The following is a 12,522-nucleotide window of genomic DNA, read 5'->3' on the forward strand; positions in this document are numbered from 1 at the left end:
TAACACCTATTTTAGTTCTTGAAGTTAGAAGATATTATTATATTAATTTCTCAAATTAATTTTTTTAAAATAAGTATCTAAAAGTGTAAAATGATAAATTTATTAGTTGAAGACTTAAAAATTGTATCATTAAAATTATATTATTGATATATATTTAAAGACTAAAATGATAATAAGTAATTAAATTTAAAGATTTATTTAATATCTTAGGAACTTGTTTAACAATTTCTTAATTTTAAAGACAAAAATGACAATATATTTTATAATGACATGTTAGATCATACACTACTAAGGACATGACAACACATCATCATATCCAATATCGTAGTAGAAAAGAAAATAGTTCATTGTCATCAAGGAAATCATATATCTAGGTTTATTATGTAACACAAAACTTATACACCATGTATGTACAAAACCTATATATACTCAAGATCTTGGGATCAATTGAGAAAAAAATAATAAAGTAGTTTTTGGTCATCAAGCAACAAAATAAGTTCCCCTTATAGAGTTACAGCCTTGGAATATGCAAATACATATATATGACCAACATTAACAAAACATAAATTGATCAATCCTACATCTATATGACAACAGTCAATGTGAGACCCGCTCCCTCCTTCTTCCCCCTTCCTCTCAACCCTCCTCATTTCCCTTTCTTCATTCACTCTCTTGTTCTCTCATTCTCTTCCCTTCCACTTAGGTTGAGGCAGGGAGCTAAGGTGGTCCTTTTCTTGTGGAGCTAGTAGAGAGCGGAGCTTTCTCTTTTTCTCCTTCTTCCTTTTCCTCTTCCCGGAAGCTCGGAATCTTCTCCTCCGAGGTAAGGGAAGTTAGATTCCTTGCATATTGTTTGGAAATGAGTTTAGAAACTCAAATGTTGTTTGATTTCTGGATATTGATGGTCGGATTGATGAGTTGTGCATTTTTGGGGTTTCAGAAAAATTGAGAAAAATGGGGATTTTTACACGTTTGATGGTTGCATGTTGAAAAAGAGATGGTTTTTGAGTTGTATGCTGTAAATGTAGTTCATTTGATGGATTGCATGTGTTTGAGTTGGCTGATTTTGTAGGTTTTGGGTGAAAATTTCAAAGTGGTGAGGGTTACTATTTGAAATTGCGCTGGGCGCAGTTCTTCGCACCGGGCGTGATTTGAAATGGGAAATTCCTGGGTGAATCACGTCGGGCCTGGGGAGAACCATGCTGGGCGCACTATTAGACGTGAATCTTATGTTTTTGTTACTGATATTGTGCCGGACGCAGGATAATTGCACTAGGCTCGGAGACCTCTATAGGTCTCAGGTTGAGTTTGCGCCGGGCGTGAGTATGTTGGTATTTGAGTCTTCATGAAAGTTATAGCCTTGGATGTTATCTTTCCAATGGCGCTGGAATCACCCAAAAAGGAGTTCTAAAATACCAGATATGATTGTTTTAGTGAAGATGGGTCAAGCTGCCAGCATTGGTTATAGCTATTGCGGTTTTTAGAATTTTTAATAAGGTAGATGAAGGAATTAGTACTTGGTGTCTTCATGAGACTTGTAGGAAATCTTCTTATCTTTCATATGATATAAGGATGAGCATGGTAGGAGTAGTATAACTCCTGATACGCTATTTTATGTGAAGGTTGCCATTTCACAATTAATGATTTGGTTAAGTTGAAAGTTGTTTTAGGTGCTTAGGTTGATTGGTGTTGTTTGGGTGGTTAATTTGGCATGATAGATTAGTTGTAAACAATATGCGTGAGTCGTATTATGTGTTGAATATGTTGTATGTTGTGAAGTTGTTGATCATGCTGTTAATAATGTTAAGCTGAGCTGTGCTGTATGTTATTTTAGCTGTTATTGTTGTTAAGATGGGCTGTGCTGTATGTTGTTTGAGCTGTTATTACTGTTAAGCTGAGTTATGCTAAATGTTGTTTATGCTAATTAATGTTGTTAATGTCGTATGATGAAAAGTTGAGTTGTGCTGTATGTTGTTTATGTTGTTAATGATGTAACGTTGAGTTGTGTTGTATGATTCTTATGCTGATTAATGTTGTTGAGCCGAGCTGAGTTGTATGCTGTCTAAGTTGTTAATGTTATTATGTTGTGATGTGCTTAATGTTGATTTTGAGCTGTGTTGTGAATATAGTAGGTCGAAAGGCTGAGCTGTTGTAGGCTGAAAGACTGAGCTGTTGTAGGCCATAAAGCTGAGCTGTTGTAGACTGTAAGGCTGTGCTGTTGTAGGCCGAAAGGCTGAGCTATTGTAGGTCGTAAGGCTGAGCTATTGTAGGTCGAAAGGATGAGCTGTTGTAGGCCATAAGACTAAGGTTTTGTAGGCCGTAAAGCTGAGTTATTGTAGGTCGTAAGGCTGAGCTATTGTAGGCCGTAAGGCTGAGTTGTGTAGGCCGTAAGGCTGAGCTGTGTAGGCCATAAGGCTGAGCTGTTGATCACTAAGACTAGAGGAGACGTTTTTTGAAATTGCTCATCCCTTTGTGTGGATTGAGGAAGCTATGGTGCTCTTAGAGCCCAATTTGTTGAAAACCCTCCCTGGGAAGTTGTCCCTTGGAGTGGTCACGGTGCTGTTCTCCTCTAAGTACTTAGTTGGTCCCGTGTGTGGGCAAGGTCGAGGCACACGTGTACAAAGCGACCATGGTATAGGAGTCAGGTCGAGCTATACCGCTTACAAGCGACCAAATCTAGATGAAATGCGTGACGATGCATAAGTTATTTGATGTTGATTTTGCCGAATGATGTGAGTTGTATATGTGTAGTGTGCTGTGAAGCTGAGATGTAGATGTATGCTGTTATGTGTTGTATGTCAACATTGTTGAATTTGATGATGTGCTGATAAGTTGAAGCTGTTTGTAATTCCTATATATATATATATATATATATATATATATATATATATGCTAATTCTTTTCACTAGCTTACCCTTATTTATTTCCATGTGGATTATACTACAATGATCATACTATGTATGGAAGCAGAGCAGGGATAGGCTGGAGTATAGTAGCAGGTCTGCAGCTGGCAGATGGAGCGGATGTTTTTGTTGTTTTTGGCTACCTAGTGTAGTTAGGCTAATGTTTTTTGTATATTGACTTGTTGAGCCCCAGGCTAGACCTATGTGTATATATTTTATTTTGACATATATATGCATACTCTATTCTGCGTGGTGTTGTTGTTGTGCGACGGCTAGGTGGGTCGTTACACTTTTTGGTATCAGAGTCGTTCAAGTCTAGTGGACACTTTGTGGGGATGGTTCCTTTAGGCTTTTGTTGTGTTGAACTCTATGTTGTGCTGATTGTGATGTTGATTTATGAAGAGTGATGGTTGATTGGGAGTGCTTCTAGAGGGTGTTTCTCGAGAAGTACTTCCCAGAGCTGTGTGTTGGTTGTCCAATAGTTGTAAATGAGAAGAGGTACAAGGTAAACTTGATCTATTTGCCTTTAGTAGATATTTACATAATCTTAGGGATAGATTGATTGTCTTCCAATCACATCCTTATAGATTGTGCCAATAGGAGATTGATCTTCCCTCAGGTGGAGGATGAGTTGTTGATTTCGGCTGGCCAAGCTGAATCATTGATGAGAGGTGGAGCAGAGTGTTGTATTCTGTTTGCTGCTTTGAGTGTGGAGACCGAGAGGGTCATTGTTGAGATAGATGTGGTGAAAAAATTTGCTAAGGTGTTTCATGATGAGATGCCTGAGTTGCCTCCTACTAGGGAGATGGAGTTCAGCATTGACTTGGTTCTAGGTGCGGGGCCAGTGTCGGTGGCTCCCTATAGGATGGCCCCAGCTGAGCTGGTTGAGCTGAAAGGTCAGTTGGAAGACCTGTTGAAAAAGCAATTGGTGTGGTCGAGTGTATCGCCGTGGGGTGCTCCCGTGTTGTTGGTGAAGAAGAAGGATGGAGGTAGTCGGCTATGTGTTGATTACCGGCAGTTGAACAAATTGACCATTAAGAACAAATATCCACTTCCTCAGATAGATGACTTAATGGATCAATTGAGGGGAACATCAGTTTTCTCGAAGATTGACTTGAGGTCAGGATATCACCAGATCAGGGTGAAGGAGGGTGACATACCTAAGACCGCTTTCAGGACTAGGTATGGTCACTATGAATATGTTGTGATGCCGTTTGGTGTGACCAACGCCCCGACAGTGTTCATGGATTACATGAACAGGATCTTCCGGCCCTTCTTGGATAAATTTGTGGTGGTGTTCATTAATGACATCTTAATTTATTCAAGGATCTCGGAGGAGCATGGAGAGCACTTGAGGCTGGTGTTGGAGATTCTGAAGGCGAAGCAGTTGTACGCCAAGCTGTCTAAGTGTGAATTCTGGTTAGAAAAGGTGAAGTTCTTGGGCCATGTTATTTTAGCTGAGGGGATTACTGTTGATCCGACTAAGGTGGAGTCGGTGTTGTAGTGGGAGCGTCCAAGAACTGTGACATATATTCGGAGTTTTGTGGGTCTAGCGGGTTACTATAAGAGGTTCATTGAGGGATTCTCCAAGATAGTAGCGCCTCTAACCTAGTTGACTAGAAAGGATCAGCCGTTCATTTGGAAAGATGCCTGTGAACAGAGTTTTGATGAGCTGAAGAGGAGGTTGACTACTTTTCCTGTGTTGGTGTTGCCCGACTCTGGTGAGCCCTTTGATATGTACTGTGATGCTTCTCACCAGGAATTGGGGTGTGTGCTGATGCAGAACAGGAAAGTAGTGGCATATGCTTCAAGGCAACTGAAGAACCATGAGAGGAATTATCGTACTCATGACTTGGAGTTGGTGGCAGTTATTTTTGCCTTGAAGATATGGAGGCATTACCTTTATGGTGCTTGGTTCAGCGTCTTTAGTGATCACAAGAGTTTGAAGTACTTGTTTGATCAGAAGGAGCTAAACATGAGGCAGAGGCAGTGGATGAAGTTTCTAAAGGACTATGATTTCTAACTGATGTATCACCCTGGGAAGGCCAATGTTGTGGCAGATGCGTTGAGTAGGAAATTCATCCATATGTCTTGTATGATGGTGAAAGAGCTGGAGCTAGTGAAGGAGTTCAGAGATTTGAATCTCTGTGTGGAGCTAGCTCAGGATCACATTAGTTGTGGGATGACTACCATAACTAGTGAGTTCTTGAGGCAGGTTGGACTAAAATAGTTGCAAGATGTAGAGTTGGTGAAGTTTCTTGATTTGCTGGGTACCGAGAAGGCTGTTGGTTTTGAGCTGGACAGAGATGGGATCTTGAGGTTTAAGGGCAGAATTTGCCTACCTCATGATGCTGAGCTGAAGAAAGCTGTAATGGAGGAAGGCTACAAGAGTAGACTTAGCATACATCCTAGTATGACTAAGATGTACCAAGACCTCAAGAAGACTTTTTGGTGGTCTGGTATGAAGAGAGACATTGCTGAATATGTGGCGGCCTGTCTGACTTGTCAGAAGGCGAAGGTGGAGCATCAGAAGCCGAGTGGTTTGATGCAGTAGATGGAGATTCCAGAATGGAAGTGGGATAGTATCACTATGTATTTCATTGTGGGATTTCCTAGGTTAACTAGGAATAGTGATGCTATCTGGGTGATTGTTGATCGGCTGACCAAGTGTGCACATTTCTTGCCTGTCAATATCAAGTGGTCCTTTGAGAAGCTGACGTAGTTGTATGTGAGGAAAATAGTACGGTTGCACGGGGTGCCTTCCAATATTATTTCAGACAGAGATCCAAGGTTCACTTCCATATTTTGGCAGAGTCTACATCAAGCCCTAGGCACAAAGTTGAGGTTGAGTTCTACTTATCATCCACAGACGGATGGTCAGTTAGAGAGGACAATTTAGTCATGGGAGGATCTGTTGAGGGCTTGTGTGTTAGACCACTTGGAAAGCTGAGAGGAAGTCCTACCACTGGTGGAGTTCACGTACAATAATAGCTTTCATGCTAGTATTGGGATGGCGCCATTTAAAGCACTGTATGGTAGGAAGTGTATGACTCCTCTGTGTTGGTATCAAGATGGTGAGTCAGTGGTTATGGGGCCAGAGCTGATCCTATAGACTACTGACAAGTCGCCTGTAGTTGTGGTTGATTACAAGTTGAAGGAGTTGAGAGGCAAGTCTATCGACTTGGTGAAAGTGTTGTGGGATGCAGCTACAGGTGAGGCTACTTGGAAAGTTGAGCAGCAGTGCAGAGAGTAGTATCCTTCCTTATTCCCAAGTAAGTCTATTTTCGGGGACAAAAATTCCTGTTGTTGGGGAGGTTGTGAGACCCGCTCCCTCCTTCTTCCCCCTTCCTCTCAACCCTCGTCATTTTCCTTTCTCCATTCACTCTCTTGTTCTCTCATTCTCTTCCATTTCTCTTAGGTTGAGGCAGTGAGCTAAGGTGGTCCTTTTCTTGTGGAGCTAGCAGAGAGCGGAGCTTTCTCTTTTTCTCCTTCTTCCTTTTCCTCATCCCGGAAGCTCGGAATCTTCTCCTCCGAGGTAAGGGAAGTTAGATTTCTTACAGATTGTTTGGAAATGAGTTTAATAACTCAAATGTTGTTTGATTTCTGGAGATTGATGGTCGGATTGATGAGTTGTGCATTTTTGGGGTTACGGGAAAATTGAGAAAAATGGGGATTTTTACATGTTTGATGGTTGCATGTTGAAAAAGAGATGGTTTTTGAGTTGTATGTTGTAAATGTAGTTCATTTGATGGATTGCATGTGTTTGAGTTGGCTGATTTTGCAGGTTTTGGGTGAAATTTTTGAAGTGGTGAGGGTTACTGTTTAAAATTGCGCCGGGCCCAGTTCTTCGCGCCGGGCGTGATTTAAATGGGGAATCCCTGGGTGAATCACGCCGGGCGTGGGGAGAACCACGCTGGGCGCACTATCAGATGTGAATCTTATGTTTTTGTTACTGATATTGCACCGGGCGCAGGATAATTGTGTCGGGCTCAGGTCTCAGGTTGAGTTTGCGCCGGGCGTGATTTTAATGTGCCGGGCGTGAGTATGTTGGTCTTTGAGTCTTCATGAAAGTTGTAGCCTTGGATTTTATCTTTCCAATGACGCTAGAATCACCCAAAAAGGAGTTCTAGAACTCCAGATATGGCTGTTTTAGTGAAGAGGGGTCAAGCTGCCAGCATTGGTTATAGCTGTTGCGGTTTTTAGAATTGTTAACAAGGTAGATGAAGGAATTAGGATTTTGTGTCTTCATAAGACTTGTAGAAAATCGTCTTATCTTTCATATGAGATATGGATGAGCATGGTAGACGTAGTATAACTTCTGATATGCTATTTTATGTGAAGGTTGTGACACCCTTACTACCCCAACACATATATAAAAAAAATTATAATACATTTAAGAAGGTTTAAATTTTCTAAGTTGGTAAAAGGGTTCACATAAAAATTCGACAATCACATTAATAGAGATTTAAAACATAAAACACAAGAGTTTTACAAATTGTTTTCAAAACAATATTACAGTGCCAAATACACATAAATATTTCATCCTAGAAATCCTCTGCCCCGATGTCACACTATCAGAGCATTCCCAGAATTTTAACTGTTGGCATCCTAGAAGCCACTCGTAGCTGGATCTTCTTCTCCTAAAATATCCACAGTTTATACGGTGAGAAAAGAAAATATCTATATGCAAAGTACATACAAACACATCACAATATAATCTCATAATAACTCATTATTTAATAAAATATTCATAAGCATTTATCTATATATATATATATATATATATATATATGTGTGTATCATAATTTATCAACCATTCATCATATTCACATCTCAATTTACAATTACATCAATTCATCACAATCCACTTGAACATTACAATTCATTCATAATCCACACAAATTTCACTATGTCAAGGTCACGCTACCCTTTTTCCAACCTAGGGCCGTGCTCACCCCTGACATAACACTGTGCCAAGGTCACGCTACCCTTTTTAGTAGCCTAGGGCCGTGCTCACCCCTGACATAATACTGTGCCAAGGTCACGCTACCCATCAGCTTAGGGTCGTGCTCACCCCTGGTCATCAGTACCATAATCACATCTCATTCACATCTCAATTATATTCCACACTTCTCATTTCATAACTCAAATTCACATCACGTACATAATTCCACATCACATACACATCACATACACAACAGATAAGCCCAACAAAATGAGGGTTTACACACCCCTCAAGCAATTCACGTCAAGATCATCCATTCTTAACGAGTAATATAGCAATAATAATCATAAATTATAATAATCAATAAGATAATCAATTTAATATAACAGTGAAACTCATAATTATTCCAAATTCTAGTTCACAACATTTATGATTTCTTCTTTCTTCCCAGATCATTATTCCTACAATTTGGCATATCTATAAACCTCAACACATAATTTCAATAGAACTAATGATTCTTCAAATAAAATAATTATAAAATCATAATCCTAAGAAATTCTTCCTCTACCCAATTCCCTCATGTACTCTACATATAAATAATCCCCTTTTCCCCCGTACCTGGATGAATAGTAACTTGAGCAGAACCTCATCTTCTTTTTCCTTAAACGGTAGTCAAAATTCGGGCAGAACCTTCTCTTCTCTCTCCTTAAATCGGGACCGGAACTAGGGTAGAACCTCCACCCCCTAAGCTCCTTCCATCAACAGCAGGAAGTAGAGAGAGAAAGAAAAGAGAGAAGGGAGAGAAGATGAGAGGTGTGAGGATTTGAGAGGGAGGAGGGGCCTTTTTATAGGCATTTTCGCGGACCTATCCGGAACGGCCGTTCTGAAAAGTGGAACGCCCGTTCTGGACCCTTCAAATCTACGCAAAATTTTCAACTGGAACGGCCTGTTCTGAAATCAGAACGGCCCGTTCCAAAACCCAGCAGAACGCCCCGTTCTCCTTCTAGAACGGCCCGTTCTGCAAGGAGAACGCCCCGTTCTCCTTCTGGAACGGCCCGTTCTCCTTTGGAGAACGGCCCGTTCTGGGCCCGTTCTGGACATCCCAAAAATACACAATTTTATCATTTGGAACGGCCCGTTCCACATTTGGAACGGCCCGTTCCAGAAACCAAAAATACCCAAAAACTTTAACAAAATTACGAGAATGCCATTAATATTTACGAAAATGCCATTAATAATAAATTTACAAAAATACCCTCATTCCTCTATTAAAATTACGAAAATACCATTATTAAATACGAAAATGCCATTAATACAAAAATACTCTTTATAAAAAATTGGGGTGTTACAATTCTTCCCTCCTTTTAGAAATTTCGTCCTCGAAATTTTGCAATGGTAAATTCTTCGCTTCTTACTTCTAATTCTTATGCAACCTCACTACCTACAACTCTATTCATTTTACCAAGGAAATTTAAGGGTAAGACAAGTAAGTTTTAAGGAATCTAAATCAATCCCTTAAATGTCTCAAACAAACCTATAATTAAGGTCTATCCATTCACCATCTTACTTCCAAAATGAGACGTCTAATTGCTACAAAATTTGTAAAGATTTCTTGTATACTAAACACGAGTATATGATTTCTTTTCTCTTCACCTAAGGTCACTACACTTCCGCTGCGCAACTCTGATACATCTTAGTAGTTCGTAAATATATTTCAAGAACACTCGTATGTCTTTACTCTAAAATCATCTTTCTTAATTCAAGGTTACTAAACACCCAAATTGGTTCTTGCTCCTCAAAACAACATTGATTTCTACTCAGAATTGGTTATCTATACTTCTACCAATCTTCTCCACTTGGTTCTAAGAAAGGATCTGACTCCTAAGCTTCTCTAATCTCATCCATTAATTCACTAGTTACTTTCAGCATAATCCATTCAATGCTTCTAAGGGTAATCTCACTCATCTAGCATAAGTCTCTAAATTCTTCAATCAAATCCAACCATTAAATCATTAAAATGATATATCAGAGGTCATCATAATCGAGGTATCTGCTACAATATTGGTTTTACTTCTATGGTTATCTCTAAAGATCAAGTACCTAAGTGTAAGTTCACTAGGTATACATATCAGATCACTAATTTCACCACTCCATCTATACCCAAGTCAAATTCTTATCCATCACCTTATCCTATAATCTCATATCTTGTTATCAAATGAATCAACTAATTATGCTTCTCCAATTTCTTTCAACGATCCACTTAGTATTCGAGTCATACCTAGTTTTACACTATTAAGAGTAATCTCATAAGTCAAACTTAAATCCCTAATTTGAATCTCTAATCATAAAGGAAAATAAATATAAAGATTTCCTACTCAAAATATCGGTTACCACAATGACTTTACTCAAATAACAACTAAGTTTGAAATATTAGTCCTTTTAGAAGTTTAAACTTAACTTAACTCTTTCAGTCAACAAATAATTAAGGCTCTAACGATCAATAAATACCTCAAGCTTATAATTATATAGGCAATGTCTCTAAATATTACAACCGTTAACTTAAAATCATAAGTAAGGTAATTCCTATGATGAGTTTTCAGTTGCCTAGAATCACAAGCCACTATCTTTCCTTCTTGCATCAACACTCCACTCAAACTTATTTTAGAAGCATCACAATAAACCACAAAAGTCAAGCAATACTAAAACAGGTGTACTAGTCAACTTTTCCTCAAGGGCCCGGTAAACTATCCTTGCATTTACTATCCTATACAAACACAACTCCTTTCGTAGTCAAACTTGTCAAGGTAATGCTAACTTGGAGAATCCCTCTATGAATTTTCTATAGTATTCAGCCAATCCAAGGAAGCTACTAATTTCACTAGTTAACTTATAGGCAAACAAATTAAGTCAACCATGAATTCTCTACCATCAATAGTCAAGGGATACTTTGGACAGACATCAGAAGTGATCACTGAACCATTAGTGGGTGTCTCTACTATTAGTTCAAAAGACAAGGAAAAAAATAGGTAATTTAGACATACACGTGATATAAAAGAGTGAGTCGCACCAGTCATATAAAACAATTAGAGGGGTTCCATTGATGAAACACATACCCTGGATGAAATCTTTGGATTAAGTAGCTTCAACACCACTCAAGGCAAATACTCTTCCTGTGGCTCTAGGCTTGCTAGCGCTCCCTTCAACCTCTGTTGTTTCTTTCTTATTCTTGGGGCACTCCCGAGCTTTGTGTCCCTTCTCGTAACAGTTGTAACATGTTATCACTCTTGGTACCCAACACTCATATGCCTTATGACCTGTCTTCCCACAGTTGAAGCAATTATCGCGTGGAACAGAACCCTCACTCCCTCCTTTTGATGTTTGTCCAACCATTGGAGATTGACTCTTTCGTTGCATCGAATCTTGATTATTCACCTTAGAACTTGAATTCCCAGTAGACTTGGTGTAAGGTTTACTTTTACCTAAAGCACTAGAATTTGTGGTACGCATAGGACCTCCAGCTCCCTTGTAATAGTCAGCACGTGCACGATTGTCACGGTCGTAAATTCTACTCTTGTTGACAAGAGTCGGGTAGTGATAAATTTCTTGATAATTGATTACTGTTTTTATCTCAGAGCGAAGGCCATTCACGAACTTAATACACTTAGCCCTTTCGCCATCCTCACCATGGTAATGAGTACAGTAGCGAACCAAGGCATCAAATTTTGCGGCATACTCTGCAACTGTGTCATTTCCTTGCTTTAGTTCAAGAAATTCAACTTCCTTCTGGCTTCTTACATCATCCGGGAAATACTTCTCAAGAAAAACCCTCTTGAAGTTGTCCCAATTCAATTGCATTTCTCCATTAATCATCCTTTGAAGTGCTCCTTCCCACCAAAAATGGGCATCAGCAGTCAACTTGAAGGTAGCCAACCTCACTTTCTGAGTGAAAGGACACTCCATGGCATTGAAAATCTTTTCGATTTCCATTAGCCAATTCATCGCAACATCTGGGTCATATCCTCCTTGGAAAGTAGGTGGATTATTTCGTTGAAATCGCTCTAACCAATTAGGAGCGATTTCAGTCCTATAGTTGTTACTTACAGCTTGTGCTAATGCTTGAAGAGCATCAGCAATTGCACGATCATTCCTACCAGCCATAATCTAAGAAAATAGTACACAATCAAATAAACAACAGACATAAGGAATTATCATACTAGCATTAGTGTACTAACATTTCACAAAATACCTTAACCATTCCAAACTCACTTTTTTTCCACCTTAAACTCATATTCAAGCTTTCCAAAACAGCTCACAAAGGACATAGAGAATAAAATTTACATACTACCTAAACCATAAAGTTAACCAATACTCAAGGAACATTCCAATCTCTCATCAAAATATCAAAACTCCAATTCTCAAATTCAACCTCCTTTGATTCAATTGCTTACTACTATAGATTCCTAAATTCCTAAAAAAGTATCAAACAAATAAGAAATTATGAAAAGATTAATCAAAAATAGCATCATCAAATTATATCATGTCTATCAGACAAATCTTGAGAATACAATGCACACAAATAAATAAATAAGAACATAATTAATCATCTCATTAGCACATCAATCAACTCATCACATTATTAATCTACCAAACAAGCATAGTAAACTCATTACTCACGGC

The 12,522-nt window shown here is 39.0% G+C and overlaps 1 protein-coding gene across 1 annotated transcript; it reads right to left on the reverse strand.

The window, feature by feature from the left end:
- Positions 1-6,811: 6,811 nt before the first annotated feature.
- On the reverse strand, positions 6,812-11,921 carry LOC145950129 (uncharacterized). Its single transcript, XM_083061086.1, has 2 exons — positions 10,959-11,921; positions 6,812-7,540 (listed from the first exon to the last, which is right to left on the reverse strand). Exon 1 carries the CDS (start codon positions 11,842-11,844, stop codon positions 10,978-10,980), a length of 867 nt encoding a protein of 288 aa, XP_082917212.1. The 5' UTR covers positions 11,845-11,921; the 3' UTR covers positions 6,812-7,540; positions 10,959-10,977.
- Between the last annotated feature and the right edge of the window lie 601 nt (positions 11,922-12,522).

The sequence above is a fragment of the Cajanus cajan genome, chromosome 7 (genome assembly GCF_000230855.2).
Source record: "Cajanus cajan strain Asha chromosome 7, NIPB_CcT2T_4, whole genome shotgun sequence".
Classification (NCBI taxonomy): Eukaryota; Viridiplantae; Streptophyta; class Magnoliopsida; order Fabales; family Fabaceae; genus Cajanus; species Cajanus cajan.

Excerpts from the sequence above, each read along its gene's own strand:
- LOC145950129 (XM_083061086.1), bottom strand. The coding sequence starts at position 11,844 with ATGAATTGGCTAATGGAAATCGAAAAGATTTTCAATGCCATGGAGTGT.